This window comes from Corvus moneduloides, chromosome 2 (assembly GCF_009650955.1).
Source record: "Corvus moneduloides isolate bCorMon1 chromosome 2, bCorMon1.pri, whole genome shotgun sequence".
Lineage (NCBI taxonomy): Eukaryota > Metazoa > Chordata > Aves > Passeriformes > Corvidae > Corvus > Corvus moneduloides.
Genome location: NC_045477.1, coordinates 17669574 through 17697464, shown reverse-complemented (window position 1 = coordinate 17697464; position 27891 = coordinate 17669574). Strand labels below are relative to the sequence as shown.

Genomic DNA, 27891 nt, shown 5'->3' with positions numbered 1-27891 from the left:
TCGGGCCGCAGCCGGAGCCGGGAGCGGCCGGGCCCGGGCGGCGCGCACGGGGTGAGACGGGACGGGGTGAGGCGGCGGCGCTGCTGCTGTCGCCGCCCTCCGGCCCACGGCGGCGGGCACCGAGGTAAAGCCGAGCCTCACCGGCCGCCGGCGGGAGTGTGAGCGTGCCCGGTGAAGCGTTGGCGGCGGGGGTACGGAGGCAGGACCCTTCGGGCGGAGGGCGCGGCGAGGCGGGGGTCGCGGCGCGCTCACAGGGGTGGTGTCTGGGATGCGGCCTTTTTCACCCCGCAGCGCGCATTTCGTGGCGCGGCCCGGCCCGTGCAGGGTCGGGGGTCCCGCCCGCGGGGGCGCCGGGGCGGTGGCGGAGGCCCCCGTCAGCGCCGGCACCGGCGGCGGCTTTCCCTCGGCAGTGCCGTGCTGCGGGCAGAGCCCCCCTTCCGCCGAGACCGCTGCTTACTCAGTGTCTCGCCCCCGGTTTGCTCGGGTGCCCTTGTGCCCCGCTGACACAGGCGTGACTGTCCCACCTCGCGTTCCCCGGTACTGTGCGAAAGGGCCAGCTCAGCCCCGCTGGGAAGCCGGCGGGAACCCCGCTCTGCCGGAATGAGACGTGAAGCTGGTATGTTTCCCTTTGGGGGGAGCCGGGGAAGGTCTGTCTTAGACTGTAAACAGCGAAATACAAATCCTGTCCGTCCTGTTCTGTGTGGTGAGATCCTTGGCATGTTTTGGGGCATGGTGAAAATTTAGTAATCACAGAAGAACAGATACCCAGTTTAGCATGACAGTAATCGCAAAATCATCTACAACTCAGTCTTCCAAATGCTTATTGAATTTAAAAAGATGAGAGAAAGTGTTCTAGCAGTGAAGATAACTGTAGGTAGAGTAAATTTTGACAGACACATTAATTTGAGGCACTTGAGGAAGGCAGTTTCTCTGTGTGAAAAACATCTGGCTGCAGTAATGGAATAATTGCAATCCAGAAGCACTGTAAATTAAGGTGATGTGGCACTCAGAATGCTATAGCATATAGAATCAGTTCTTTAATCTGGCGTAAATCACACAGCAAAGAAAAGGAAGGACTATAGTCTTGTCAACATGATGAGTCTGAATTAAACTGTCTAAGGTAAACCACGAAATACGATTTGTAATATGAGTTTAACTTTAAAGGTTACTTAAATAGCATAATTACTCTTGGATGCCCTAACACTTGTGAGTAAGCCTTTGTGTATGTTAGCAAGCAGTAAGGCCCAAAATAGGTGGATTTGCAGAGAAAAACAGTTGTCACTGAAAACTGAATACCCACTGTGTTTTTCAGAAGGTCTTCCTTTGACCTGGCTTAGTAAATCTGAAAAAAAGCGAAATTCCTTAGTATTTGAAATTCTTGAGAACTTCTAGAGTGTGTTTTCCAATTTACTCTAAAAAAGAACCTACTCTTGTTGGCTGGTGCATCTTGTGAAGTGAACAAAAGCATACTAAGTGGGGTGTTAGAGAAGTTTGCTTCACTAGCACACTCCTGATTTTAACCAAAATGCTAAAGTGGAGCTTTTAACTTTCATTAGCTGTATCTTTGAGTTGATAAGCTAAAATGTGGAAGATCTTAGTGTGTTAAATGTTGAATTTTTTAATAGGTTCTAAAATTCTTATGCAAAAGATATTTTGAGCACTAATAAATTTGTTATGGTAAAAATGGTCTAGTATTAAAACCCATACCCTTTACCTGATCATTTGGATCAGGTGGGCACTCTTGTTAGGTGTAGAATAGACAGGTCTTTGCACATGAGTTCTCTAAGTCCCAAATAACTCTGCCCTGTGGTTTAGGGAAACATAACTCAACAAGCCTCCTTGTCATGTCATCCCCACCTTGCAAGTTTGATAATCAAAGTGTTCCTATAAACACTTTATGGGTTTTCTTTTAATCATAGTCCTGTCTCCCTCCCTGCACTGGGCATGCTGGTGTGGGGGCAGGGAAGAGTGGTGGATCAGTCAGAGGGTTCACATTTGTGTCTGAATGCTGGCATTTTAATTGTCCTGTAGAATTCAACCTCTGAAAGTTTCATGGGGGAGGTTTTGGGAGTAGGAACTGTGGTATTCATAATGTGAATGCTGTTTATATGTAGTCCTTAGTTAAACCAGAGGAAGCGCGTTAGTTGATGCAAGTGTGGGTAGGAGCAAAACCTTGAGTGAGCCAAAATTAGGTGCTGAACCAATCATTAAGTTGTGTAGATTCAGCCTAGTGTGACCACAGTGGGGATAATGTGTGAGGATCCACCTGCAGCCTTCCCTGCGCCCCCCTCTAGTTCAGAGGTAAGCAATCTGGAGAGGGGACTAAAAGTAATGGAAAGGCTTACTTTGCTGTATCGAATCATAGGGTGCATCACAAGTCACTCTGTTTCCAGCAGTATGCAGTGTTTTTCAGTTAAGGCCCTCTTAAGGGTGGAAGAAAGTTTTGTTCTTGTTAAGTATGAAGGGAAAGCGTAGTATTTTGTATAAATGTGAGTTAGAAGGTCAGAATAAGGCTCAACTGACCAAACAGGTACTGAAACTTTAAAAAGGGGAAAGTGCTGTGAAGGGTAAATTGACTTTAGAAGCATTGGTGAAATACAAATAAATTGAGTTTAATCATTAAGCATACATGGGAGAGGTGTAACCTAGGATATCAGTAACTCAATGTCTTTAAATGAGAGCCTGTGTCTTAAAGAATATTCAATTAATCTTTAGAGTTGTGTTGAGATATTTTGTTTGTGAATGACTTTATTTGAGCTGTCAACATAATGGTTGTAGGTGTTTGGATTCCAGTCTTGGCACATTGACAAGTACTTTGATAAGTAAATATATGGCACTTGCTCTTCCTCCTCATGCTACTTCTAAGGTCATCAAATCACAGAATCCTAAAGTGGTTTGGATTGGAAGGGACCTTAACGATCATCCAGATCCCACCCACTGCCATGGGCAGGGACACCTTCCACTAGACCAGGTTGATCCAAGCCCCATCCAGCCTGGCTTTGAACACTTCCAGGGATAGGACAGCCACAGCTCTGGGCAACCTGTGCCAGGGCCTCACCACCCTCACAGGGAAGAATTTTTCTAATAGCTAAGCCTGTCCTCTGCCAATTTGAAGCCATTCCCCCTTGTCCTGTCCCTCCAGGCCCTTGTCCAAAGTCCCTCTCCAGCTCTCTTAGAGCCCCTTTAGGCACTGGCAGGGGCTCTAAGGTCTCCCTGGAGCCTTCTCTTCTCCAGGCTGAACACCCCCAACTCTCCCAGCCTGTCTCCAGAGCAGGGGGCTCCAACCCTCAGAGCATCTTTGTGTTCTTCTCTGGACTCATTCCAGAAGATCCATGTCCTTGTGATGTTGGGGTCCCCAGAGCTGGAGATCAGCACTTTATTTGGTACCATCCCAAAAATGTTTATTTACAGGTCAGCTAGTAAGATCACTTCTTTTGACATCGTATGTCAGATAGGAAATCGTCTTCAGTTTCAGGATGGGAAAACTGAGACAGCTTGATGTGATTTGATGGAGACTTTTGCTAGTGCTGCTATCTGAAGCCTGGTCTAATGCATTTTTAAATTTAGTTTATTTTTATATAGATATTGTTAGTTCTGATAAACCTGTGCTGTTTGGTTTTCACAGAAATGTTTCTGAAGTTCTTTCTGATTTATGTCTAAAATATTTGCAGATTTCTTTCAGTTTCACATACTGTGAAGAACAGTTGTGGACTCAAATCCAAGTTAAACAGTAATACCAGAAATGAGATTCTAAATATAATTTCCAACAAGTATTTTCTTTGACTTGGCAGTATAGCTGCTTCACAGTTATTTCAGGTTGTTTCTTGTGTCCTTCTAAGTTAAAGTACATTAAATGGTTAATTTAGTATTTGTCATAAATGTTTTGACATATATACATGTAAATGGATTGTGATAGTCATTCAGCCAAGTTATTCATGTGGTTTGTTTAACTGTAGCAGTGAGTAGAATATGTAGCTCTAAGTACAAAGGTGTTTGTCCTTTTAGCAAAGGCAGGCATTGACAGTAGATTTTAGTTGTGCATGCTTTACTTATCCTAAGTGAGTATTTTATTATCTAACCTAGTTCTTATTTAAGAAAAATATAAAACCAGTTTTTACTTCTATTTTTGGGGTGTTGTGTTTGTGGTTATTTTTGTTGTTGTTAGGTGCGTTGAGGTTTTGGGTTTTTTTTAAGATCTTTAGAAAGTCTGTGCATTGTTGTCTTTCCAGAGTAATTCTCTTTGAATACCAGCACAACTGAAGGGCTGTAAGTGATGGAATTTTTCAGGGAAGTCTCTGAAATCCCTTCAGACCTATTTCATTTTTTAGCAGTGAAACATACCAAATCCCACAACATGATTTTTATCCCTGATCCAAAAATTAAACAATTAGTGTAATCTAAAATAATGGTAAACTGCAGAGTAATTTGGGTTTTTTTTGGCTTTGATATGGACTTTGTGTCATCCTCTGAGGGAAACTTTTCAAACTTCTGTTCTGTGGAAAATTTCTATGGTTACATGGTATCAATCTCTTTTTTCCTTTTAAAATCATGGCTTCTGGAGGGTTGTGACTACTAACGTTCTCAGTAATCCCCCATGCTCTCCTTCCCATGTCCCAAGTTCTCATATAGTTTGCGAATACTGAGAAAAAAGTGTGTATTCAGTCTTAAAACCTGGAAAACAAATTAAGACTCTTAGCAGAGACTTAAGACTTGCCAGACTTCCCAGGATTCTTTTTTATACTCACTTGTGACTTGACAAGAGTCCAAATGCAGTGTTAAGAATTATGCTACAAAAATACAAACTAGTAATTTTTAAAATTTTCATTTCTGTAATTTTGAAGAATATCATCCAGGTGTTGGACTGATAAAAAATACAATTTAGAATTATGACTCTGCTAATAACTGAAGATTGAATGTACTTTTTTCTAATGGAAAAAGCATTGTTCTTCAGCAGCAAAGCTTGCTTTTTTGCTTTTTTATCACTTTTTTCTTTTGCAGTCTTTTTCAAGGTGAAGCAATGAACATGCACACTAAAATGCTTGTTCATTCTTTGTCAGCATAATGTGAATCAGCAGCTATTAACCACCGTAGGCATTCATCTGTAATATAACTATTTCCTTAAAAGGAGAGATAGCTGGGGGCAAGGACAGAGAGAGAAAACTGTAGGAAAAAAGCCTTTGCAGTGTGTTTTGAATGAGCTGTGTCTTATCTAAACTGTCTTGTTTTAGCAGTGGTAGATGATAGTTGTCCCTTTGGACTTCACATCTGTGGATGACAGAAATTTTTTTATAGGCTAAAGTAAATGTAAATGTGAACCCTAAGAGAACTGATGGAGATGACTGGCCTGTTAGAACTTACTCAACAGATCAGCATAATAGTCAGGAGTAGCACCAAGAGTTTGTTTTCTCCAGGCTATATTTTTGAGAGTCTACAATTTTATTTTTTCCAACTGTTGAGAATTTGAAGTGTTCCAAGAATACAGGTATGTTAGAAGCATGGTGCTAACTGAACAGACCCTTATTGTGTGCTAGATGATAAATTAATCTTGCTAGTTTTATGATTTTGGTGATCACAACTGAATTTACGTGTGAGTGCCCAAGTTCAAGCAGCTTAGAGAGCAGTGTCAAGGTGTGTCCTGCCTGGGTTCTGCAGCTACCAAGGGGAGTTTTGCTCTCTCCTCTCTTATTTCAGAACTCCACCAGTGTACAAGTGACACTGTGATTGCTAGAGAGGATTGATAGCCAGAGTGGTATTGCTGGATGCTTGTTCAATAAGGAAAGATTAAGGAACAGGGTTTTGTTTACATTTTTAGCAATTCAAGTAACTTTTAGGTGGATCATGTACAAGAATTATATGGCAGGTGCAGATCAGAAAAAAGCCAAACGCGTGTAAACTGCGTTGATTTGGATGGTAGGGCTGCATAATTTATATCTGAGTCTAGGAGTAAAAGGTTAGCTCTTCTTTATGGGAATATCTGAATTGGATTTATTCACCGATGGAAAATAAGAGGCTTTTGCTCTTTAAAAGAAAGCACTGAGCTCATAGGATTGTTAACTCCTGTAGCTCAAGTGTTTTTGCTTGGCTCTTGCTAGAACTGTGGCTTAGTGGAGCTTAAAACAGAAGGACCGCAGGTCAATTTTTGCTAGTTTATTGCCCCAGTTCCTCTTAGGTGTGTTACGATGGATGGTAACAAGGTAGATTCCTGTGTTTTATTTGGCACTGAGTCTTTGAGACATTTGTTAGTTTTGGACCCTAGATTGGATTGAATCTGGGTGCCTTTGGATGAGTCCTTTCTTCTTCCATGTTCAGCTGGTGATAAGGAAATTCCTGGTCACAGAGGCACAGTGAGGTCCTGCTGGACAAGAGTAGCTGCTCTGAAAGGCTTACTGGAGGGCCTGGTCCTCAGCTCCTGTCCAGGAGGAGAGGGAGAGCATCAAATGATTTATGTATCAAAACCTTCTCCATTCTACTCTGCTCTTCAGTCTGTTTTTTCCTGGATTTGAAAAACCTGTAGTTTGGAGGGGGGAAAAGGATTTGGAAGACAAACTTTGATATGTAGGGATGGATGCTGCCTCTGGATTTGGTGTTCCAGTTGTATCTTGGTGACCATTAGATACTGGAATTTCATTGTCCAGGTCCTTGGATTTAGCACCAAGAGTTAAGATTGTAAAATGTTATCAGCTATGTTTTTCCTGAAAATACAAGTCTTCAAAGTAGTAAAGGTATGGCCGTCATTGATTTCCATGGGGTTTTGTGCTCTGATTTAATATTTTTAATGACACTTGAAACATTCAGACTCAGAATGTTCAAAAAGCATTTTGGTAAACATGTACACAAATGTGTGTGCTTTTGTCAGCTTCAGTGACAACCTGATGCTTTTTAGCTTCCTTCAACTCTTATGGACACGTTTGTCCACAGAGGTTGAGTGCACTTTTCATGTGCTGGTGCTGAGCTTGGGTGAAAGTTTGTCTACCTTGTGTGAGATTTTTGTGTGGATGAGGAATACATCACACTATTGTGAGTTCTACTCTGGAACTCTGTTCCTGCTCTTGTACTCTACCTGCATTGGGTATATTCTTCAACAGTATTACCTGTTTTACTACTGTTTTTCTTCTGTAACTTAGCAACAAGAGTTCCTTATGGCTTTACCTGGTTTCAGCCATCATGATTCTCATCTTTGGAATACTTCTTTTTTTAGGTATCAGTGGGGAGACTTTATGGTTTACCTGAGGATATGCACCAAGTGACTCTTTAAAGCAGAGATTGTGGTGGGAGGAAGTAAAGGATTTTATATCTACCTTTATTCTCCAGTCAGCTAGTAAAGAGCAGTAATTGTTACCAGTTGTAAGCAATCAGATGAGCAAACCTGCAGCCTAATTTTAAACTACCTCACACTCACTATACCTCACAATTACCTTCCTGTAATAATGTAATGAATGACTTTGAATGCATGAGAAAAATGAGCCTTGGATGAGATATGGATTTTACAATGAGTCCTGATAGGCATCTTGCTTTGGTCTCTATACTGTGTACCTAAACATGTATTTTTTTTTTTAATGTGGTTGCAGTACTGATTTTCATTAAGATAGGTATTTATATGTTTTTTGGAAATAAATATGTATATATATAGTCATTTGGATGTAAAGATGTCTAAAGTTACTGAAGATATGGTAATTTTGCAGGTAACTGTTGGGCACAGTTTTCATAATTGTATGGTAGTAAGGAGAAAAAAAATGAGTTACTTTTCTTTGATAAGGCAGAATAAAGTTTTATAGCTGGTACTTAGGAGGAAATGCTTTTGTCGTTATGCAAAAAATTGTTTATCTCAAGATCACTGATAAAGAATGAAAACTTCATAGTCGCAGGCTTGGTTGTGTTCTTAAAGCAGAACTTGATTGATTGTGCTTCAAGTGTTCACGTAGGTTTTATACTAGCATGTGTGTATGCTTATGTTCACTTCTTTTAATTTTCAATCTCAAGAGTATGAGGTTACTAGGTGTGCAGGGTTTCAGGTGAGAGGAATTTGAGGAATGCTCACAGTACTAGTTTTCTTCCACTAACTGAGGGTTTGTAGTAAGTGAGCTTTCACGTTGTTATTTCTTTCACCCTTCCAACCTGTATTGTAAAACTATTTTAAGTTTTGGAAGATCTTTCTGGACTCTCCATATTTTTGATGGTAATGTCTGTAACAAATATCTTAAAGAATATTCTTGCATGGGTTTTTTTCTTAGTATCTTTTGCGTTCAGTCACATGGTTGTTGACACCTCCTTTGTGAGCAGTGATTTCGACATACAGTCATCTGCTGACTTGTGGAATACTTTTCCGAGTTATCTGTGCTTACTTTCAGTTTTCCTTGATTGAAGGTTACTTTAAAAATACAAATAGCATGATAGGAGTTTTAGGCTGCTTTCCAAGGATATGATTTGTTATTGTTGTTTGTAGTGTCACTTTTCCTTTTTAATACCTGGTTGTTGATGTTAATAATGTTTCTGAGAGTGGAAAAAAAACCCTGATAATATTTGTAGAAAATTAAATTATGTAAAATGGACAGAAAAGCCTAGAAGGCCTATTCTTGTGACAGTTGCAGCACAAACTTGTAAGTTTTATAGAACTTCTTTAAAAAGCATCATTGAATTGTTTTCTCTGCTTCATACCTTTTCCCCTTTTTGTCTACCATTCATAAATAAAACTAATTTTTAAATTCTGTGTGCTCTAGAAGAACAGTTACAGTAGAAGAGAAATTAAACAGTTTACAGAAGAGATGTACTTTTTCTCTTCGCTATGACAGTAAGTGTTCTTGTTGTGGATGTGTGTAACAAATCTAGTTATAGAGAAGTTATGTTGTACTCACACTGCTGTGGAAAATCTGGTTGGCTGTTGTGACAGGTACTATCATAAATGTGGTACTGTGCTTTTATTACACAACTGGAAAACAGAATTTAGACCTTCACAAGTGTGACCTCTGTTAGTTCTTAAGTGTAACAGCTTTTTACAGTGGTTACATTTTCTCTTTCCCATTTGATGCTTTTGTTTTCACCAGCATTTTCAGTTTTCTGGTGCTTTACCTTTGGATTTCTTTTTATTGTATTTGATAGTACCTAGATTTTACAAAGACTGAGAGGAATTTAGTGTAGGGGCGGCGTTTTTTTGGTTTTGTAGGGGTTTTTTAAAGGTTCTCTTAAAGCATGAAATGCTTATAAAATGCAGCATTTTATATTATGGATACCTCAAAAAACCTGTCATCCTGTTTAAATATAGCAAGGGCATAACTTGGCTGATGAAGTTCTCACAGTTAGGAAGCACAACATTCTGTCAGAGTAAAGTGTTAAATTGAGTTATGCTCAAACTAAGTATTTAATTCACTTCTCAAGAAACAGGAGGTAGTGTTTCAGTGTTGAAAACTGTTTTATTTTTTTTGGCAGCTGCAACATTGGGAGCTTGCTCTCAATACTTCAAGTAGTCCGCAAGCTGTTTTGAAAGCATGGTGTGGCCTCACAGAGATAAGTGAGAAGGAGCGTTAACTCTTCTCTGCATTCATGTCCGTATCTATAAAAGTAGAAATAAACTAGTGTTCGTTTTAGCCTTCTGTGCTATGGAAGTGTAATGAACTGGACATTGGAGTTGATTATTTTATCAGGAAAAACCCAAAAGCAGCATATATGATACGTGTGTTGTCTATCTGAGGGTTCTTTCTTCAAAGAAGATAGAAAAAAGAGCACTGTAAGGCTTGTCTTAAAACCCTCATGAGTTTTGTCTAAGTGTTCACCCAGAATATGTCCTCGCCTATAATACTTCCTTGTGCTTCCCCACCACTGTGGATTCAGTCTTCAGTTTTTCCATTTTGTTCTCTGTTCCTTTTTGGTGTTTTGGGTTTTTTTTACCTTGTAACAAATACAGAGTTATACTTTATTAAACTCTGTGTGCTGTAAGATATGAGCAATATAAGTTAGGCTATAGAGCAGTCCAGTTAGGAATATATAATTTATATTGCACTGGTTGCTTCTCTTAAGCTCTTAAAATAAAAATAGAATTTCATGAATAGCAGTTCCATGAGGAATTTTTTTATTCCCATGTAAATTCATTGGAAATTAAATATTTCCTAAGTTAATGAATCTATAGTTTCATTATTAGGTATGTGAAAACATTTGAACTGTTTCCTTCCAAAAATAGGCCCTTTAGAGTTAACAGTGCATGGTATATAGCACTTTTCTTTACCACTTCTTAGAGGGGAAAACTCACGTTTGTGGAACTTTTGGGATTTTCCCCTCAAAACTTTTACTTTCACCATACATTCGTACATTTTGTTGGTGAAGTTAAGCATACAGTGTTCCATAAGGGAGTGGGAAGGGCAGGTAATGCTGATGTGCTCTGCACTTTACTGGGGTCCAGACTGGTACTGTGCTGCTGTTGCCACTGGAAATGGGGATCTTTTTCTTCCCTCTTTCTATTCAAAAGTTCACTCAAAATGCCTGTGTGCTATGCAGATAGCTTGAGCAGTGAGTAACCAGGAGCACAGCTGGCAGCATGGTTGCTTTTTCCACAGTGTGTTTAAATATGGCCATGCCCTCTGCTCTCCCCATGTTGTGAAAGTTTCCCCACATCTGAAACCTGAGGATTTGCACTGGCTACAGTTTTGTTATTGTTGGGAGCTGGCAGATGGTAACCACCTCTGTTGAGCAATACAACGATGAGGTAGTCCCATGTCAGCTGAAGTGAGTCTCCACAGCTGTGCTCAGTTACAGGAATTCTGGGGTAACTAGTCAAGTGTAATCTGAATGCTTGGTTTGTTACCATATTTTCTTTGCAGGATAGTTCCAAATCTGACTTAAGTGGTTTCTTGATTAAGCAAGGGCACTTCTTAGTAATCTCTTTTCTTCCTTTTAATTGGAAGAAGGGCTCAATTGAAAGTGAAATAAAGTGTAAAGATCAGACTTGGAAATACTTCGAAACTTTGCACTCTCTACCAGAGCTGCCTTCTCCCTAGCCCTTCCTTTTTTTTGTAAATTTAGGAATCTTCAGAACTGTTTGATATGAGTTACATATTTCAAGGTTTTAAATATTGTATAACTTTTACTGTTGTTAATTATCCAATGGATACTGTCATTTGAGAACTTTGTCAGAAAAGAGATGGTATTCCATTGCTGGGTGATCTGAATCATAGTGATCCATTGGGAAAGCAAACTTGTAACAAGTATGACAAAACAAATAGTCGTGAACAGAAAAGGGGGGGAAAAAAAGGTTGCACTAAGGTGGGAAGAGAATTCAAATTTAAAAACAAAACACCAACCTACTAGAGAGAAAATCAGGGTATTTTACCAATGCCTGATTCAGTTAGCAGACAAAATACTTTTGAAAGAAGACAGAACATATATATTTTAGTCTGCACTAGGTGAATCAGTAAACAGAAGTAGCTCACATAGTATTTCGGTGAATTTTAGTTTAATGCATCTGTTTTATTTCTCTTCACATTTTCATAGTGTTGGAGTTAGACTATACCAATTACTAAGATTGAAAGTTTAGATAATTTCTAGATGTTACAGTAAATTTATGACTCTGAATCACTTGCTGAGGAAAGAACTGTTCTTTATTGCTGAAGTCATTTTTTGGTCTGAGAGACTACAAAAGCAGTGTTAAGATGTACATATCAAGGTCTGGGTACTTTAAATGGTCACAAGCATGTTTTTATTTGAAGTACCAATTTGAAGAAGAATTAGACCAGGGCAGTGCATGTTTGACATGCTCATGTTTCAGTACTGATAGGTTCCAGTTGGACATGACTTTCAGGTGTACAGCTTGTTTCTTTGCTCCCCCAGGTCTGAAGCACAGAAGCATGCTTTCCACTGAGCCTCACACTACCACCTGTGATACAGAATGTCTCTAAGTGAGAACAACAGTGTGGTGTTTGCCTATGAATCGTCAGTGCACAGTACCAATGTACTCCTCAGCCTAGATGATCAGCGAAAGCAAGATATCCTTTGTGATGTTACAATTTTAGTGGAAGATCAGCGATTTCGGGCTCACAAAGCTGTGCTTGCAGCTTGCAGCAGTTACTTCCTTTCAAGAATTGTGGGCCAGGTGGACGCTGATCTTATCATCACTTTACCGGAAGAGGTGAGTGTCACTCCCTTCTGCATTTTACCTGCCAGTGCTTCTAATCTGCTTTGTTCAATTCTCTTTTATGGTAGGTTGGGGTTTAACTGATGAGTTAAAGTAAGGCGTTTAAGGGCTAAAGGGAAGGAATTTCCAAGTTGTAAAGCTGCTGTTGGTTGAGGTAAAGGCTAGACAGATCAGAGTGTTTATCACAGGCTGCAAATAAGTGAGTGCTGTCATGGGAAATATATAGGGGAGATCTTTTCAATTAAATATATATTTTTAAATTATGCACCTATTTTAAAGGATATTTTTGTCAAAAACAGGTCTTCAGTGGTAAAGAGATACTGCACATCTAGTTCTTTTATATGACAAGAACATTTTTCAAGTAATAAATAAAGCTTAAAATGGTAATACCTTTGAATTAGTTTCATTAAGATTTGGGTTTGTATGTTTGAGTAATACAACTGTGCATATTTTCCTTGCTGCTTACTGTTATTTGCAATTTCCTTTGGCTCAGTTTTCCATCCTTTTTACACACTAATCATTAGCAGCTTGAGGGTTTTTTTACTGTATTTTATTACTGTTAGGACTGAGAAAATGTATTGCAATCACTTGTTTTCTTTTTATACCCCTAAAATACATATTCTTAGCTTTCATTTAAAGGCATTCAGTGGGAACGAGCCAGAACCTGACATGTATTGGAAAAAAAATATATTATTACATATCTGGAGCATCCAATACGTTTAATTATACTAGTTAATATTTAGTTAAGTTATAAGAGGTATGAGGCATGAATCCATTAAATAAACCAGAGTTGGAAGGAACCAGAGTTTGTACAGAAAATGGAAGAACATAATGGTGGTATTTACTACAAGGTAGACTTAAGAGGACACAATGTATTTAAGTATTACTGATGTAAGAACTGAATCTGCTAAAGCAACTAGCAAAAATGCTGACAGTGAATCTCATCTTCTAATTATTTGATCTGATCACTTACCTGGTAAAAGCATTTTACGACAGCAACTTGAGCTTCTCTTCTGGGAAATGCTGAAGATTTTGAAACAAGTCAGTTTGTGTAGCTGCATATCTAAGATTAGAGACAAACACTGATCACATGGTTTGATGTGTGATTTTTTTTTTTTAAAACCTTTTTAATCATCCAAAATACTTGAAGTGTAAATTGAAAGACATCAGCCCACAATCTGGGATACCAAAAATATTTTTTAAATTGAAGTACTTCATATATATCATATTGTAGAGATTGTCATCTTGGTGTAGGGTTTGTTGTTTTTTCTGCCACTGTTTTTATTCTTTGACTTTCATCCCAAATAAAAATAAAATAAATGACTACTACAAGAGTTGCTTTTCTAGGTCAGTCAGACTAAGCGTCTAGGGTTCTCTTTTGTTTGAGCATAGCTAGCTAGGAATGGGTAAGAGAAAGTGAAAGAGGTAGAGTGTTTGTCCCCTCTTGATCCTTGCAGTTTTCGCAGTCTTTCTCCCTTAAATAGAAGGACGGTAGAGTTTTAAAATACCGTTATATTTTTTTCTTTCAGTGTCATTTATGAATGCTACTTATTTGTAAATCCACTTTAATGTTTTGTTAACTACACTAAGTCTGAAGACTTCTTAACATCTTATGGATAAACTGTCTTTTACATTCTACTTCCCCACATTATAAAGGATGACTTAATGTGGTGGTGTAATCATTAGTCTTTCCAGAGCATATTTCAAATGCTATTTTAAGAAATCTTTAGGTAGGTCGTAAGAGTTTACCAACAGTTTTGAAGAATGGTCTCTGTGCAAATCTCATCAACTTCCTTTCCTGTGTTGTGATCTTTAAAAAGAATGCACCAAGCAACTACTAAAAAACCAAAGTAAACAAACCCTTAGCTGATTCTTAAATTGAATTGCATGAATAGTTTATTATTTTGCTGGCAGAAGGATTCAGTGTAGTTAATGCATTGATACAGTGCTTTATTTAGCATAAAATACTGTTCATTTTAGTAAAGGCAGGAAGCAGAGTGTGGACTTGAGTTTGAGTACTAGTAGTGGACATACTGCTTTATTCTTCATTTGCCAAGAAAAGGCTAAAGAAAGTGTCATGTAGTTGGTAATATGGGGATCTGTTCGTGCCTTTGTATTTGATTCCCTAGACACTTTTTCATGTGTAGAAGATCTTGTGCAGTTTCTAATTGATACAGTTTTGATTTATCTCTGGATTCCATGAGAGGCAACTGTTTTGAAGACATACATGTTCAGTTAAAATTACTTACTCTAAAGGGGCTTTAAACTGAGCATTCTGTTTGGTGTACAGTTTCTGGGTGCATTTCTTCTGATCTATGGGAGGAAGAAGGGAGTAGGTGGCTATAGTAGTAAGCAAGCTTATGTGGTCAAACTCCATTTTTTCAAGCATTTTTTACATCAGTGGTGCATAAGACTAAGTGATTAACGCTAATTGCTCTTCAAAAAGTACAATTAAATACCAGCAGCATACTCTAGAGTAATTCGTATACGACTTGCTTTGAGAGATATCTTTGTGAGGATGGAATCCCGTTACTGGTTTTCAGCATACAGCAGTATTTTTTGCTTTTAGTACTGCATTGCCAGAACATTTTATTAGGAGTTTGATCACAGTAAAGAAAACTGTCGCAAAAAATGTAGGATAAAATTCTATCAGAAGAATTGTTTCAGAATGAGTTTGACCAGGTTTTCGCTATAGAACAAATCTGCTGCTTTTGTCCTGTACTCTGTCCTGCTGGCAGGACAGGTAAATTTGTGTGTTTCTCTACATGAACCCAAGTTGACTGTACTAATGGTTGGTTTGCTTGTTTGTTTTTGTAATAGGTAACACTTAAAGGATTTAGTCCTTTGCTTCAGTTTGCATATACAGCAAAACTTGTTTTAAATAAAGACAATGTGTCCGAAGTTTGCAAATGTGCAGAATTTTTGGGAGTACGCAACATTGAAGAGTCCTGCTTTCAGTTTCTCAAATTCAGATTTTTGGACTTTAAGTTGGATCAGCAGGAATGTCCTCGGAAGAAATGTTGCACACAGCATTGTCAGAAAACAAACCCTAAAACTGGCAATGCGGATGATGGAGACCTAGAAATAAATGATGAAGTAGAAGCACTTCTAGAAAAGGAATATAGTCAAATTCCTGACACAAAGCCCTGTAAAGATGAAGAAAATGCTAAATCATCGCCTGCTCTCCAAGATAATGCCAATCAAAACTGCGATCCTGTACATTTAGAAAGGGGTAGTATTTCCAGCTTATCTTCCCAATGCCCCAAGTATAGAAAATTCCAGAAGGCTTTTGGAAATGACAAAGTTCATACTTCAGAGTCCAATTCCAGTATTAAAGACATTCAGGTACCACCATTTGCAGCTTCTCTTGAGAAGGAAATACCTGATAATGATGGCATACAAAAAGCTCAGGAGTGTGTGCCTATGCAGCTGGTCTCAAACTGTGAAGAGACTCAGGTAGAAATGGAAGAAGGGGAAGAAGGCATTCAGAAAAAAGAAGAGTCGAAGAGAGATTCTGTAGCTCCGAGTGTGTCGTGTCCTGTGGAGAAAATGGATCTTGCTGCTTTTCCCCAAAACTCTGCTGCACCTCACGGACTCAATTCTGTGTCTATTTTACATAGTTGTGAGCAATATGGTAACTTGAATTTCAATAGTATGCAAAACAACACGGTCTTAGCTGGAAAAACTGTGTCAGGTACTGGAGGTGGAAATGACAAAACTGAAAGCCAAGGTAACTCATCTTCAAAGGTGGATTTGTGCGTTAGGGAAGCCACTAACATCACCTCAGCTGGAGATCGAAGCAGTGTGGAGAGAGAGATAGCAGAACAGCTAGCACAGGGGTTCTGGAGTGATATTCACAGCACAGATGCCTGTCAAATACATTTACCACCTGCAGTTTCTAAAGAGTACTTGGAGCCGGTGTATTCAGGGAAAAAATCAGAGTGTCCATGGCTGGGGATCAGGATCAGTGAAAGCCCTGAACCTGGCTCTCAGCGAACTTTTACAACGCTGAATTCCGTCAACTGCCCCTTTATAAGCAACCTTAGTACTGAAGGATGCTCCAACACCTCTGAAATAAGCAGTGGAGATTATGTTCAGGGTCAGCAACAAGAACCGTGTCCCTATAACTATGTGATAAGTTTGGGAGAGGATTCGGAGACTGACACTGAGGGAGACAGTGAATCCTGTTCAGCAAGAGAGCAAGAATGTGAGGTAAGAACATGCTGATGTATCCTTTGCTTCCTGGTCTCTTAAGGCCATCTTAAAAAATCTAATTGAGTCTTGCGTGTTTTGTTGTTTTGGGGGTTTATTTTCTGTGGCTGCTTGTTTTAAAAAGTCTGGAACTGAAACTTTAAATAACCATTCAGAGGTTTATATGGAAGGCCACTGTTAATTCAGGGGGACTGCATTGAAGTATAAAAGCATTTTTTGGTCAGATGTTGAAGTGTTAGATGCTTACATATTAGATCTTTTAAGATTTTGTCTGGACCAACTTTATCAGAAAAGGTTGTGAGTGTTAAATCAAGGCATGAAGGTTCTTTCTTAGATATTTTTTTTTCTTTTATCTGCTTCGGTTAGCTTTAAGAAAACTCTAAACTCCTTGGAACTTTTGTTTAATAGAAACTTACAAATTTTCTTGTTTTTATTCTGAGCTGTGGGGTGAAGATGGGAGAGAAATGATGCTTCAGATTTAATGTGAAGTGAAAATTAAGTTTTCAAGCTGGTTTCAGTAGCTGTGTATTTAAGACTTTAACAATATCACCTTCTCCAACACTAAGGTTATTTTTGTTTCTCCAACTTCAGCAATTATTTGACACTTCCTTTCTTTGGTAGTGGTTTAGGCAGATACCATACAAGTGTAGTCTAATCCTAAAAGATTTTGTGATATACCTGGAACAATTTCTGTCTCAGTTCTTAAAATCATAGAATTGCAGTTGTAACTCTGCATGATGGATCATTCAATGTTACAAAAATTCGATTATTCTTACAGCGCTAGGGTTTTTTTCTTTTCAAGATGCAGGGCCTTACTGAGACTGAACATAAGTGGAACCGGCCATCAATACAAAAAGCTGGAATGCCAAACAAAAGGCCAGGATTGTTTAAATACATTCCTCATATTTGTGACAGAGAAGTAGATGTTATCATTGCTGAGGACAGTACTCTGATTTTTTTATTATTATTTTTTGCCTGTTTGTCACCAGTAGTTGCCAATCAGAGAAAAGATGTCTCTATGTTCTTTTTAACCTAAATTCAGATCTTTAACCACAGCAAGGTAACATATTCTGCTACTTAATATACTCAAATGTAAGGATTAAAATAAAGTATCTTTAGTTGGATACTCAAAAAACATGGTGATTATTTTATAAAGGTAAATATGTTTTTCAGTATTAGCCAATACTTCGTGATCTCAAATGCTTTTGTAGCTCAGGTATACAAGAGTAGCAAGAGCCTGGTCCCCTCTTTTCTCCAAAACGAAGAAATACAAGACAAATATTGTAACTTCTGTATTTTAAGGAATTGCCTGTTTCAGATGAACTTTTCCTGCAGGAAAAAAAAAGCATAGGTGTAAAAATGTATGCAGGATGCAGTCTTAATTGCAGCTTTGGGAGAACTTCAGACTGTGTTAATGAGTCTTGACACCTGTTTTGTGCCTCACCGAACTGTAACTTACTTTCTTGGAGTGTATCACCTGAATATTTTCCGCATGCACGAGTAGCTTTCATCCTACTCTGAATATGGTTGTGAGGGTCTAGTGTAAATATGCAAATACTCTATTGCACCTGTGCTTGAACCTCCTGTAGTTGAAACCCCCTGGATTTTATCCCGTCATCTGATGGCTATGTTAGTTTTCTCTTGTCTCTGAGATGTAGGAAGAAGGATGGGTTGTATGGTAAAGAATCCTTAAAATGGAAACTTGACTTGTTGGTGTTTGTGTATATCAGTTCCACCTTGGATTTACAACTGTATCTCACATTCTAGGTAAAACTGCCCTTTAATGCACAAAGGATTATCTCACTTTCCAGAAATGACTTCCAGTCATTTCTGAAAATGCATAAATTAACTCCTGAACAATTGGACTGTATTCATGATATCCGAAGACGAAGTAAAAATAGAATTGCAGCACAGCGATGTCGCAAGAGAAAACTTGACTGCATACAAAATCTTGAATCTGAAATTGAAAAACTGGTATGTATAAATATTCATTGCTGTTGTAATGTCTTTCTCTAAACATCTTGACTGGCTATCTGGCAGTAGTTTGAGACTGAGGTGATTTACTACTTTTTTCACTCAAGCTTAGAAAACTTTATCAGTATTGTATAACTTCTTGATAGCAGTTCTAGATTTTTCTGAGCCTTGCTCTAAGTACACACACCTTTCCTTCAGTGGACTTGTTTCCATTCAAATAAAACATGCATCACAGCATCATTTTTGGTGAATGATGTTTCTGAAACGCATAAGCTCTGAATTGAATTGTACAGAATGATTCGCAGACTGCTATCATACACTGTTTTCTGCCTCTTCCCCTTTCCTGCTTTGAGATTTTGTTCTTCAGCTCATGGTATTGCTCATGATCAAGTTTGCAGTTACGCAATTGTTAGTTGTGTAAGTACTGTTCTTGGAATGTGTCAACATGGGCTGGCAAACTGTTTCCTGAGTCTTGAGTGTTAAAAGTGAGACCCTTGCAGAAAGGCGGAACATACAGAAGAACTTGGGAAGTTGCTTGCCTTTTTAGCAGTTGTATCAAGATTGTAGCTGAGGAATTGATGCATCCAGATTGCTCTGCAGCCATCTGTTAATATATTTTCTACTCCTTAAGAAGGCAATAAAAAGATGAATATGTAACTTAGAGAAATGTAGGAAATCTGAGGTTAGGATTATCCAAAAATAGCAATGGCAAGGAGATAATTGAGTGACTTTTCAGAAAAACAAGTCTGTCTTTGACACTCTCATCTCAGTTTCATAGTCAGTCATACCATGTGCATGAAATAGTTCAGTCGTTTAGGATTACTGTACTCTTATTCTTGTTTGTGGAGCATTTTAGGCTTGGTGTACCTGAATTTGGTATCTGCATCAGCTGGAACATAGCAGTCATGTTCCATTTTTTTTACTTCAAAGTGCAAAAGGAAAATAAAATTAGAGCCAAGTGCCATGAACTGGAAACTTATTTTCCTGTGATCATCATCTTTCACTGCATCTACTCCTGCTTCTGCAATGAGGAGGTAGGCTTTGAAGGAGGGCTTGCAGTGCTATACAGCTCTGATGAGCTGACAGAGCAGGTTGTGCTCAATGAAGAAGGTGCCCTTTGAGGGAGGGTAATCAGGTGATTGTATTAATAATATCCTTACTGAAGAGAGAAGTTGCATTTCTGCCATTTCAGAACTTTTTGCCTGGTTTTGTCATCATGTTGTCATTTCTCTTATGTAACTGTCAATATTTTGCAATACTTGGGCAGGGAATTAAAGGCTGATCTGCAAGATTAGACATGTGGTTGTTTAAGAGACTAATAATTATAATATTCTTTCTTCTGTGAACCTGTACTGGAACAGACTGAAGGTCTGCTGTTTGACAGGTAACACTCAGCAAGATCTAGATAATGAGTGTTGAGTCTTGAGACTTGTGAGGTGAGGTCTGTGTTATATGAATCATCTCCTAGGCACACACATGTTCCAGTCGCATATTTTTTTTCAACTGTGCTGATAAATTTCTTCAGAAATTCCTGAAAAGACCCTGTTTGGAGCTGTTGAGCATGTCTGACAGCCAGGGATCATCAAATTTGTGTAAGTTGTACACAAATATAGAAACATTAAGGTCTGTCTAGGCATGATTTCCAGGTGGGTGGAAGAAGAAAGATGTCTGTGAAGGGCTGTGTGTGGTACATCCAGGTTGCTTCATGCATGATGGTTCCTGCCTTGTTCCTGTTACTCTGGGTCAGTTGTGTCTCAGACCTGTAAGTCGTTGATCTTCTCATGGTATCATCTGTAACGCGGTTTTGAGAGGGAATAGAATGGTGTAGCTATAGTTGGACAACTCTTGACAAGTAGATAATACTCTGTACTACCTGTCAGGTGATACTTTTTGGTGGAATTCCTCATCCAGTTTCCAGTATGTGCAGCATGTTGTCTTGTATTAGTTTCTATTTGGTGTTGCTTCAATTTTTTTCTCTCTCAGAAGATACTTGTGGTGTGTTTCTTGGAAAAGTCCTATATTTGGAATAGACTCACCCCTGCCTGACTAGAGGCTGGAAACTGGCAGCTGGCAAATAGCTTTGCAGACGAGGACCTTGGGGTCTGGGCAGACAGCAGGCTGAGCATGGGTCAGCAACATGTCCAGGCTGAAAAAAGGCCATCAGATGTGTCCTGGACAGTGTTAACAGGAGCACAGCCAGTTGTTGGAGGGCAGTGGTTGTTACCCAATTTTGGCACATGTAACACTGAATCTTTTGCTGAGTTTTTACCTCTCCCAGTTCCAGGAGCACATTGATAGACAGGAGGAAGGTTGGATGAAGGCCATTGGGATGGTCAGGCCTGAAGTACTTCTGTGGTGACAGGCAGAAGAAACAGGGCTTCTACCTGGAAAAGGGATGGGGAAACCTAATGGCTACCTGCCCATGTCTGTGGGGCAGTCCTTGAGGTTATATAGCCCTTGGTAGTGGAAGATCTTCAACTTCCTGGGGGGAGCACTTGACAGCAAGAGAACAAGAGACATTGTCATTACAAGGAGGGATTTCATCTGAGTATAAGGAAACTTTTTCTTCTAGTGGGGACAGGCAGGCAGTGGAGCAGTTCATCCAAAAAGGCTGTGCATGCCCTGTCTTTGAGGGGTTTGTGGCATGACTGAGCAAAGCCCTGAGTGGCCTGATCGTACCTGATTTCTGACTTTGTATTGAGCAGGAGGTCAGACTACAGACCTGCTGAGGTACCTCCCCTCCCAAGCGATTTTGTAAAATTGGAAATAGTATGTTACGTTCTACTTCTGTTAAAGAAAGATACTGTTCAGTGCTGAATCTGTTACCTGAGAGAGTTACCTTTGATCATATCTCTTGATCTTTGGTACTGATAAAGTAATATTTTTACCCCCACATATAGCCTTTGCTTATTGACCTTTTAGGCGAATCTGGGTGTTCTTGTTGGTCACTAATGTTCTGGATTTGAGAATACACAAGGGCTACTTAGAGATGCTGACTTATTAGAAACAGCTCTTTCAGAGAACAAGGAATGTGTATATTCACATTCCTTGTACTTTCTCCTGTACAATGGGATCACCGTGCCTGAGCAGGAAGGTGGAACCAGGTGACCCACTGTGGTCCCTTCCAACCCGACCCATCCTGTGATTCTCATTTCGAAACTTTTAAAATGAGAGTACTTGTGCGGGGGAGCAGAGTAGAGGACAACTGGTCTCAAGAAGCACTACTTTGCGGAAGATTCTGTAGCTGAGGAGGAGGATGTGTCCGTGATCCAAGAAAAATGTAATTGAGATCTTGTTATATATATTATAGCAGGGTGAGGTGTGTGAACTAAGTACATACATTACCAGAAGATTCTAAAGAGCTCTCAGTTTATTATGACCTCAAAACTAACTGACATTACTTTGTAGTATTAGTATAATGCTGCTAAAATAAGAATATTTAAATATATTAACCTGTCAACAACTTCAGAAGGGGGGGTGAGGAATTTACACTGGAGTAACTATTTCTGAATGTTCATTTTTGTTTTAAACAGCAGTCCAGATAATTTCATCAGTCCACAATACACACCTGAGTGCCTCTACATACACAAAAGGTACTTAAAGTGATTTTAGATTAGGTGATTTGCCTAACAGAATGGAAAAGATTATTCTGATAAGTATTGAAAAACACCTGGATAACAATGCAGGCATCAGTAACAGCCAGCAAGGCTTCATGAGGGGAAAGTCCTGCTTGTCAAACCTGATTTCCTTGTATGACAGGGTAACCCACCCAGCTTGTCTAGGAAAGCCAGTATGTGTACTCCTCTTGGACTTCACCAAAGCTTTTGACAGGTTCTCCGAGGATCCTTCTGAGCACAGCTGGATAAACACATCACGTGGAGGGAGAGCAACTGGCTCATGGGTCAGGAACAAATGGCAACAGTGCCTGGGGTGACATCAGGCTGGCACTGGCCCCTGGTGGGGTTCTGCAGGGCTCCATCCTTGGCCCTGCGCTCCTCGCTGTCTTCATTAAAAACCTGGGCACAGGACTCAATGGAACGCTCCATAAGTTTGCCAATGACACTAAATTGGGAGGCGTTGTCAACTCCCTCGAGGGCAGAGAGGCCCTGCAGAGAGACCTGGACAAATTGGAGTCTTGGACAATCATCAACCGTGTGAAGTTTAACAGGGGCAAGTGCCAGATCCTGCACTGGGATGGGGCAACCCTGGCTGTGTGTATGGACTGGGGAATGAGAGGCTGGAGAGCAGCTATAGAAAAGGACCTGGGGTTCCTGGTCCATGGCCAGTTGAACGTAGTCAGCAGTGCCCTGGCAGCCAGGAGGGACATCCATGTCGTGGGGGGCATCAGGCACAGCATCGCCAGCTGGGCAAGGGAGGGGATTGTCCTGCTCTGCTCTGCACTGGGGCAGCCTCATCTTGAATATTCTGTGCGGTTTCAGACACCACAATTTAAAAATGACATTAAGCCATTGGAGAGCATCCAAAGAAGGGTCATGAGGATGGGGAAGGGTCTGAAGGGAAAGCCGTATGAGGGGTGACTGTGAGCATTTGGTCTGTTCAGCCTGGAGTAAAGGAAACAGAGGGGAGACTTCACTGAGGTCTTCAACATCCTCAGGAGGGGCAGGTGCCTATTTCTTCTCTCTGTGATCAGTGACAGGACTTGAGGAAACAGCATGAAGTCGAGTCATGGGAGGTTTAGGTTTGATATTAGGAAAAGCCTCTTCCCCCAGAGAGTGGTTGGACGCTAGAACAGGCTCCCCAGAGCAGTGGTCACAGCCCTGACAGAGCTCAAGAAGCATTTGGACAATGTTCTCAGGCACAGGGTGTGACTCTTGAGGTGTCCTGTGCAGGCCCAGGAGTTGGACTCAGTGACCCTGATGAGTCCTTTCCAGTGTGATGTATTTTATGATTAACAGCTGCTCCCAGTATGCTGACAAGTAGAAATCTATTCGCAAAGTCCTCTTTCTGCTAATTTTAGACAAAAAGAACTGGCAACAACTGCTCTTCTTGCCAAATCCTGCCTAAACATAATCAGTTCTTCCAAAAAGAAGTTGTAGAGGTGCAAGTACGTATGAGGTTTCCCTGCAGAAGGGGATGTGAGGAGGAGTGAAAATAATAAAACTTTCCAGGAGTGAATTGACATAACAGTAGTTGTAACAACGGTCCCTGTGATTGAAACTTGAAAACTATTTAAAGCTTTTTGTGTCTTCAAAACTGTATCCTCTTTTAATTGATTACAGAATTTAAAATGTATGTGTTGCAACATGTTTGGGTCCTTTGTCCTTTTCATTCAACTTCTTCATGATGGTCTTGCTTGTTCCCTGTCCTTCTTTGCCATTTCCTCATTTTTCTTTATTCAAAAAGTTGCTGGTTTCCATGATTAGACTTCTCAGTTATCAGTGTCTTTTGATCTTCAGCCAGTTGTATCAGAAGCCTCAGAAAAATTCACAATTTGAAGCAAAAAAAAAAAAAGCTTGATTTAATAAAGGCTATATTTCTCTATGTGATGTTCATTAGTGAGTTGCCATCCTGTTTGTTGCCATGTGCTTGGACAATCCTGCTACAGTGTCTCTAGGTTGTCAGTTCTTCTGCACATCTTTATTTACCTTTCTTAGATTTTCTATCTAATTTAGAAACTATACTTAACTCCATTGTTTGTCCTACAGTGGACTTGGCACTTCTTGCCAATGGAAGTTATTTTCACTTAGCGGAATAGTATCAAGAATTAAAATGTGATGTTCGATTTTCAGCATTTCAGCTTTAAAATACAGATCTCTGCGAAGACTGCTTAATGTTTTGTTGACTCATTGATAATGGTTTGTGTGTTACCCTGTAGAACTAGTGTTTCAGGAATATTTACAGTAAGTGCAACTATGTTCCATTTGTTCAACTACAAATTACTCCTTTGCCAGCATGAGTTTGGAAAAAGCTGTATATCTGAAAAACCATATCAAATAGTTGAGTTGATGATGCTTCCAGAGAGATTAGGATTGGCCTTTTGATATGTTTGATTGTGTTGCTGTGTGCTTTCTTCATGCCAAATTACTTCTGTTTCAGCAGACCAGAGTATTTAAAGTCCTGTTTTAGCTTTGATAGGAGCTGAAACCATAGTTTTTAAGTTAAAATATAGACTAAAATACTGGTTTTGTTTTTGCAGCAAAATGAGAAAGAAAACTTGCTGAAGGAAAGAAACCACATTTTATCAACTCTGGGTGAGACAAAGCAGAATCTGACTGGACTTTGCCAGCAGGTGTGTAAGGAAGCAGCCTTGAGTCAAGAGCAAATACAAATACTTGCAAAATATTCTTCTTCAGATTGCCCACTCTCATTTTTGTTCCCGAAAAGAGAACAAACAGCTGCATCTGATAGTGAGCTTGTGTTACCAGCATCTGTAGAATCAGCAAATGGTCTTTCAGGTGTAACACCTACAGCTGAGCAGAGTTCCTGTTATCAGTGTGTCAAAAGTGTGTGTGAGGCCACGTATGATCAAGTACAAGAATTGCATCCAGTTTCTGCCAGAACATTGGAGCAAACGTCGCTCGTGGAGCAGTGCGGACAGAGCAGTGGCATCACAGACTTCTGCCAGCAAATGACTGACAAATGCACTACAGATGAGTGAATCTCTCCTTCCCATTGCCAGCCTCTCAAACATTGCAGCTAGAAGTGGGATTGAGCATTATTGGAAAGTAACTTACTAAGTGAGAGAAAAGATAGAAGTTTAATCTTTTGAAACTACATTGACAATTACGTGGTCACCGTTATTACTTGGCAACCTTTGGGTTTGCTCTGTGTAGTTCCAGAACATAATTTGTATGTATCATCCTTGGAGCTTCTTCTGTGTGGTGATGCCAAGGAGGGTTCAGGAAAGCTGTTGGAAAGTATAAACTCCATGCACAGGTGCTTATTTGTGAGGAAGTTTTGTTCATGTAGAGAGCAGCCTGTACTCTGATTTATGCCGCAGTACTTAATGCCACTCTGCATTTTAAGGAAAGCCTCCTGACAGTTGTTTATACATAATGACTTCTATACCTGGAATTCTTCTAAGACTTCTTTTTTCCTGGTAGACAAACCTTAAGAAGCAAATATAGCTCTGTAAATGTTCATTTTGTAGATGGGCTAAATAACATGACAGGATGAGGAGATTCTGCCAAGTGCACTCTGGAATAGCTCCTTGCTTCCTGCTGTTCCCCTCCCTGTCCCAGAGAAGACTTTTACTGAATTAAAGTAGTAGGCTACTACTAGTAGTAGCAGAATTGATTAGTAGTATGCTTTTATTAAATAAGGGCTTTTGTCTTGTCTCTCTAGTACAGAATTAAAAGAACTGGAGCAGCAGAGGTGCTGCCACATACTGCTCTCTTCTCTAAATTTAGTAGGAGGAATAACAGCATACTGTGGAAGGCAGACATCTGAAACTGGTGCAGTTCTTGGATGAGTGTGCATTGGATCCTCTGGTATCTGAATCCCATGGGCTTATTAAAACTCACTGCTGTATTGTGACTTACTGTCCGAGCACCTTCAAGCTTGCTGCTTGTTCGTGGCAAGTTGGAATCAAAGTATTGTGAAAGTCTAAGGACAGAGTTTTTTTGGGTTTTTTTTGTTTTTTTTTTTTATGGTATTCAGGCACCACATTTTTTTCTTTCAGTGCCTAACTGCCTAAAGTAAGTTACGAGTATATTTGTTCTCTGATGACTGGGACCAGTAAAGTTCTATTTCAGAATCTTAGTCTTCGGGATACTTTATGGCTAAACCTGTAGTACATTTTCAATGGCTTGTGCTATTAGCATAGATACATAAAAAGTTTGTTGAAGAAATGAGCTGGAGATATTTCCTTTATTACTTTGCAAAGGAGAAATTCAGCTACTGAATTTCTAGATTTTTACATAGCAGTGGATGCATATTGTATACCAATGATGCTTTGTTATTTAGATGTTATTCTCACACCAGAACTAAGTATCAAACCTCACCACAGAAAACTTCGGGTTTGCTGGTTTACAAAACATGAAGAATCTTGTACAAGCCAGTGGAATTCTTCATTTCCTACCTCAGAATGTATATTAGCTTTTTGTGTCTTTGTGTGCATGTACAGTAGGCAGCAACTAAGCAAAGGCCCTTGTAAATATTGCTTTGCAGTTTTATCTTGCAGTGAGACAAAACTTGTTCTTGGCAAGGCTCTTTTTTTTTTTTTTCCTCTCCCCACCATCCATAGGTAACATAGCATTAATAAATACAGTAAGCCACATATTCAAAACAAAAATTTAAAAATTGACAGATTTCAACAGGACTTCTCATAACCAGCATGTAATACAAATGACTACACTACCTCACCTCTATGGGATTGAAAGTTGATTCAAATCTCTAGTGAATCCTTGGATTTTCATCATATATCATTACTTTTTTAAGGGAAAAAATATGCTGATGGAGCATAGCTTGTATAAATCACAATGCTTGCAGTAATTGAAATACAGAAATAAATACTACATGGCAGACATCATGATAATTGAATTGAACTTCTTTTAAATTACTATCATTGAGATATGTTGATCCTGTATAGGTATTACTTTATGAAGCTCTCCGGGCTTTTTCTCCAGTTTCTGTAGATTCCTGGTTAATTTAATCCTGTCTCCCTCCCAGGCTGCCACCCTGAGCAGCATTTTGCTCTTATGTCTCCATTTTATTTAAAAAGCAAACCATCAAGAAACAATCAAAAACAAAACTGAAAGCCCCAAACCTCTACTGTTCCTAACTACCATCACTTTAAAAGCTGGTGATATTCTGAAATGACGTGGACAGTGGCATTAAAGCATTGTCCTAATAGTGCACATACTTGGAAATGGAATTCCTTGGGTTAAATCCTCGTTATAATGAGGTGGAGCATCTTTGTAGGGAATGGCTGTCTGGGAGCTTATCCAGTGGCCCAAAGCCCTGACACACTTGGCTGCAGATGTTGGAAAACAAGGTCAGTGATGACCAAGTGTGAGGTTGGAATATCCCTAAAAAGTTGTGCTCCACTGCTGCAGTCTGGGCATCAGCCACAACCTGAATTCCACGTAGCTGATGGTGGAGGGATTCCAGGGTGGGAATCATGGCAGTTATTGACCTATGATAAATGTAATCATGTTTTTAAACCTGATATGAACTTGATGAAGTTTGAGGGTAGGTTTTTGCCTGACCAGCTGCATCTAAATAATTTTTAAAATATTTATTTAATACCATAGACCTACAAGTTGCATGTTGACTTCTGTAGCCTATATCATCAACTTGCAAATGTTAAGAATGAATGACAATTTTATGATACAGAATTCTCAGGAAAATGTTTTTGGAGTTTGGTTTTATTTTTTTTCTTCCAGTAAAGAAATACTCGATTTTGAAATTGTAAAATACTTTGTTAAAGCATGTTTTAAAATACTTTGGACAGACTATCCTAAAGCCATAAGGGTATGATGGCATACAGATTGTAAAATAAACAGATAATTACAACAGTTGATTTTGTATTTTTCATAATTCAGTATTTTCTAAGACTACAATAAAAACCACTATCCTTTCTACAAAGGCTTTTCTATTTTGTGTAAGTCTTCTACTGGTGCATT

General features: G+C 39.4%; 1 protein-coding gene across 3 annotated transcripts; it reads left to right on the top strand.

Annotated features, from left to right (window-relative positions):
* BACH1 (BTB domain and CNC homolog 1) lies at positions 1-27788 on the top strand. Of its 3 annotated transcripts, none has more exons than XM_032098241.1 (5): positions 1-124; positions 11815-12112; positions 14939-16330; positions 18098-18304; positions 24462-27788. In XM_032098241.1, exons 2-5 carry the CDS (start codon positions 11873-11875, stop codon positions 24921-24923), a joined length of 2301 nt encoding a protein of 766 aa, XP_031954132.1. In that variant the 5' UTR covers positions 1-124; positions 11815-11872; the 3' UTR covers positions 24924-27788. The 3 variants fall into 3 exon arrangements, with proteins under 3 accessions (XP_031954132.1, XP_031954133.1, XP_031954135.1); XM_032098242.1 differs by having other exon boundaries at positions 1-191; XM_032098244.1 differs by lacking the exon at positions 1-124 and adding an exon at positions 383-616.
* Positions 27789-27891: the final 103 nt, after the last annotated feature.

What these genes read in the sequence shown, in the direction of transcription:
- BACH1 (XM_032098241.1), top strand. Translation starts at nt 11,873, where the DNA reads ATGTCTCTAAGTGAGAACAACAGTGTGGTGTTTGCCTATGAATCGTCA. An exon ending in TCATCACTTTACCGGAAGAG is followed by an intron (nt 12,113 to 14,938) that starts GTGAGTGTCACT and finishes TTTTTGTAATAG; the next exon opens with GTAACACTTAAAGGATTTAG. An exon ending in AATCTGAAATTGAAAAACTG is followed by an intron (nt 18,305 to 24,461) that starts GTATGTATAAAT and finishes TTGTTTTTGCAG; the next exon opens with CAAAATGAGAAAGAAAACTT.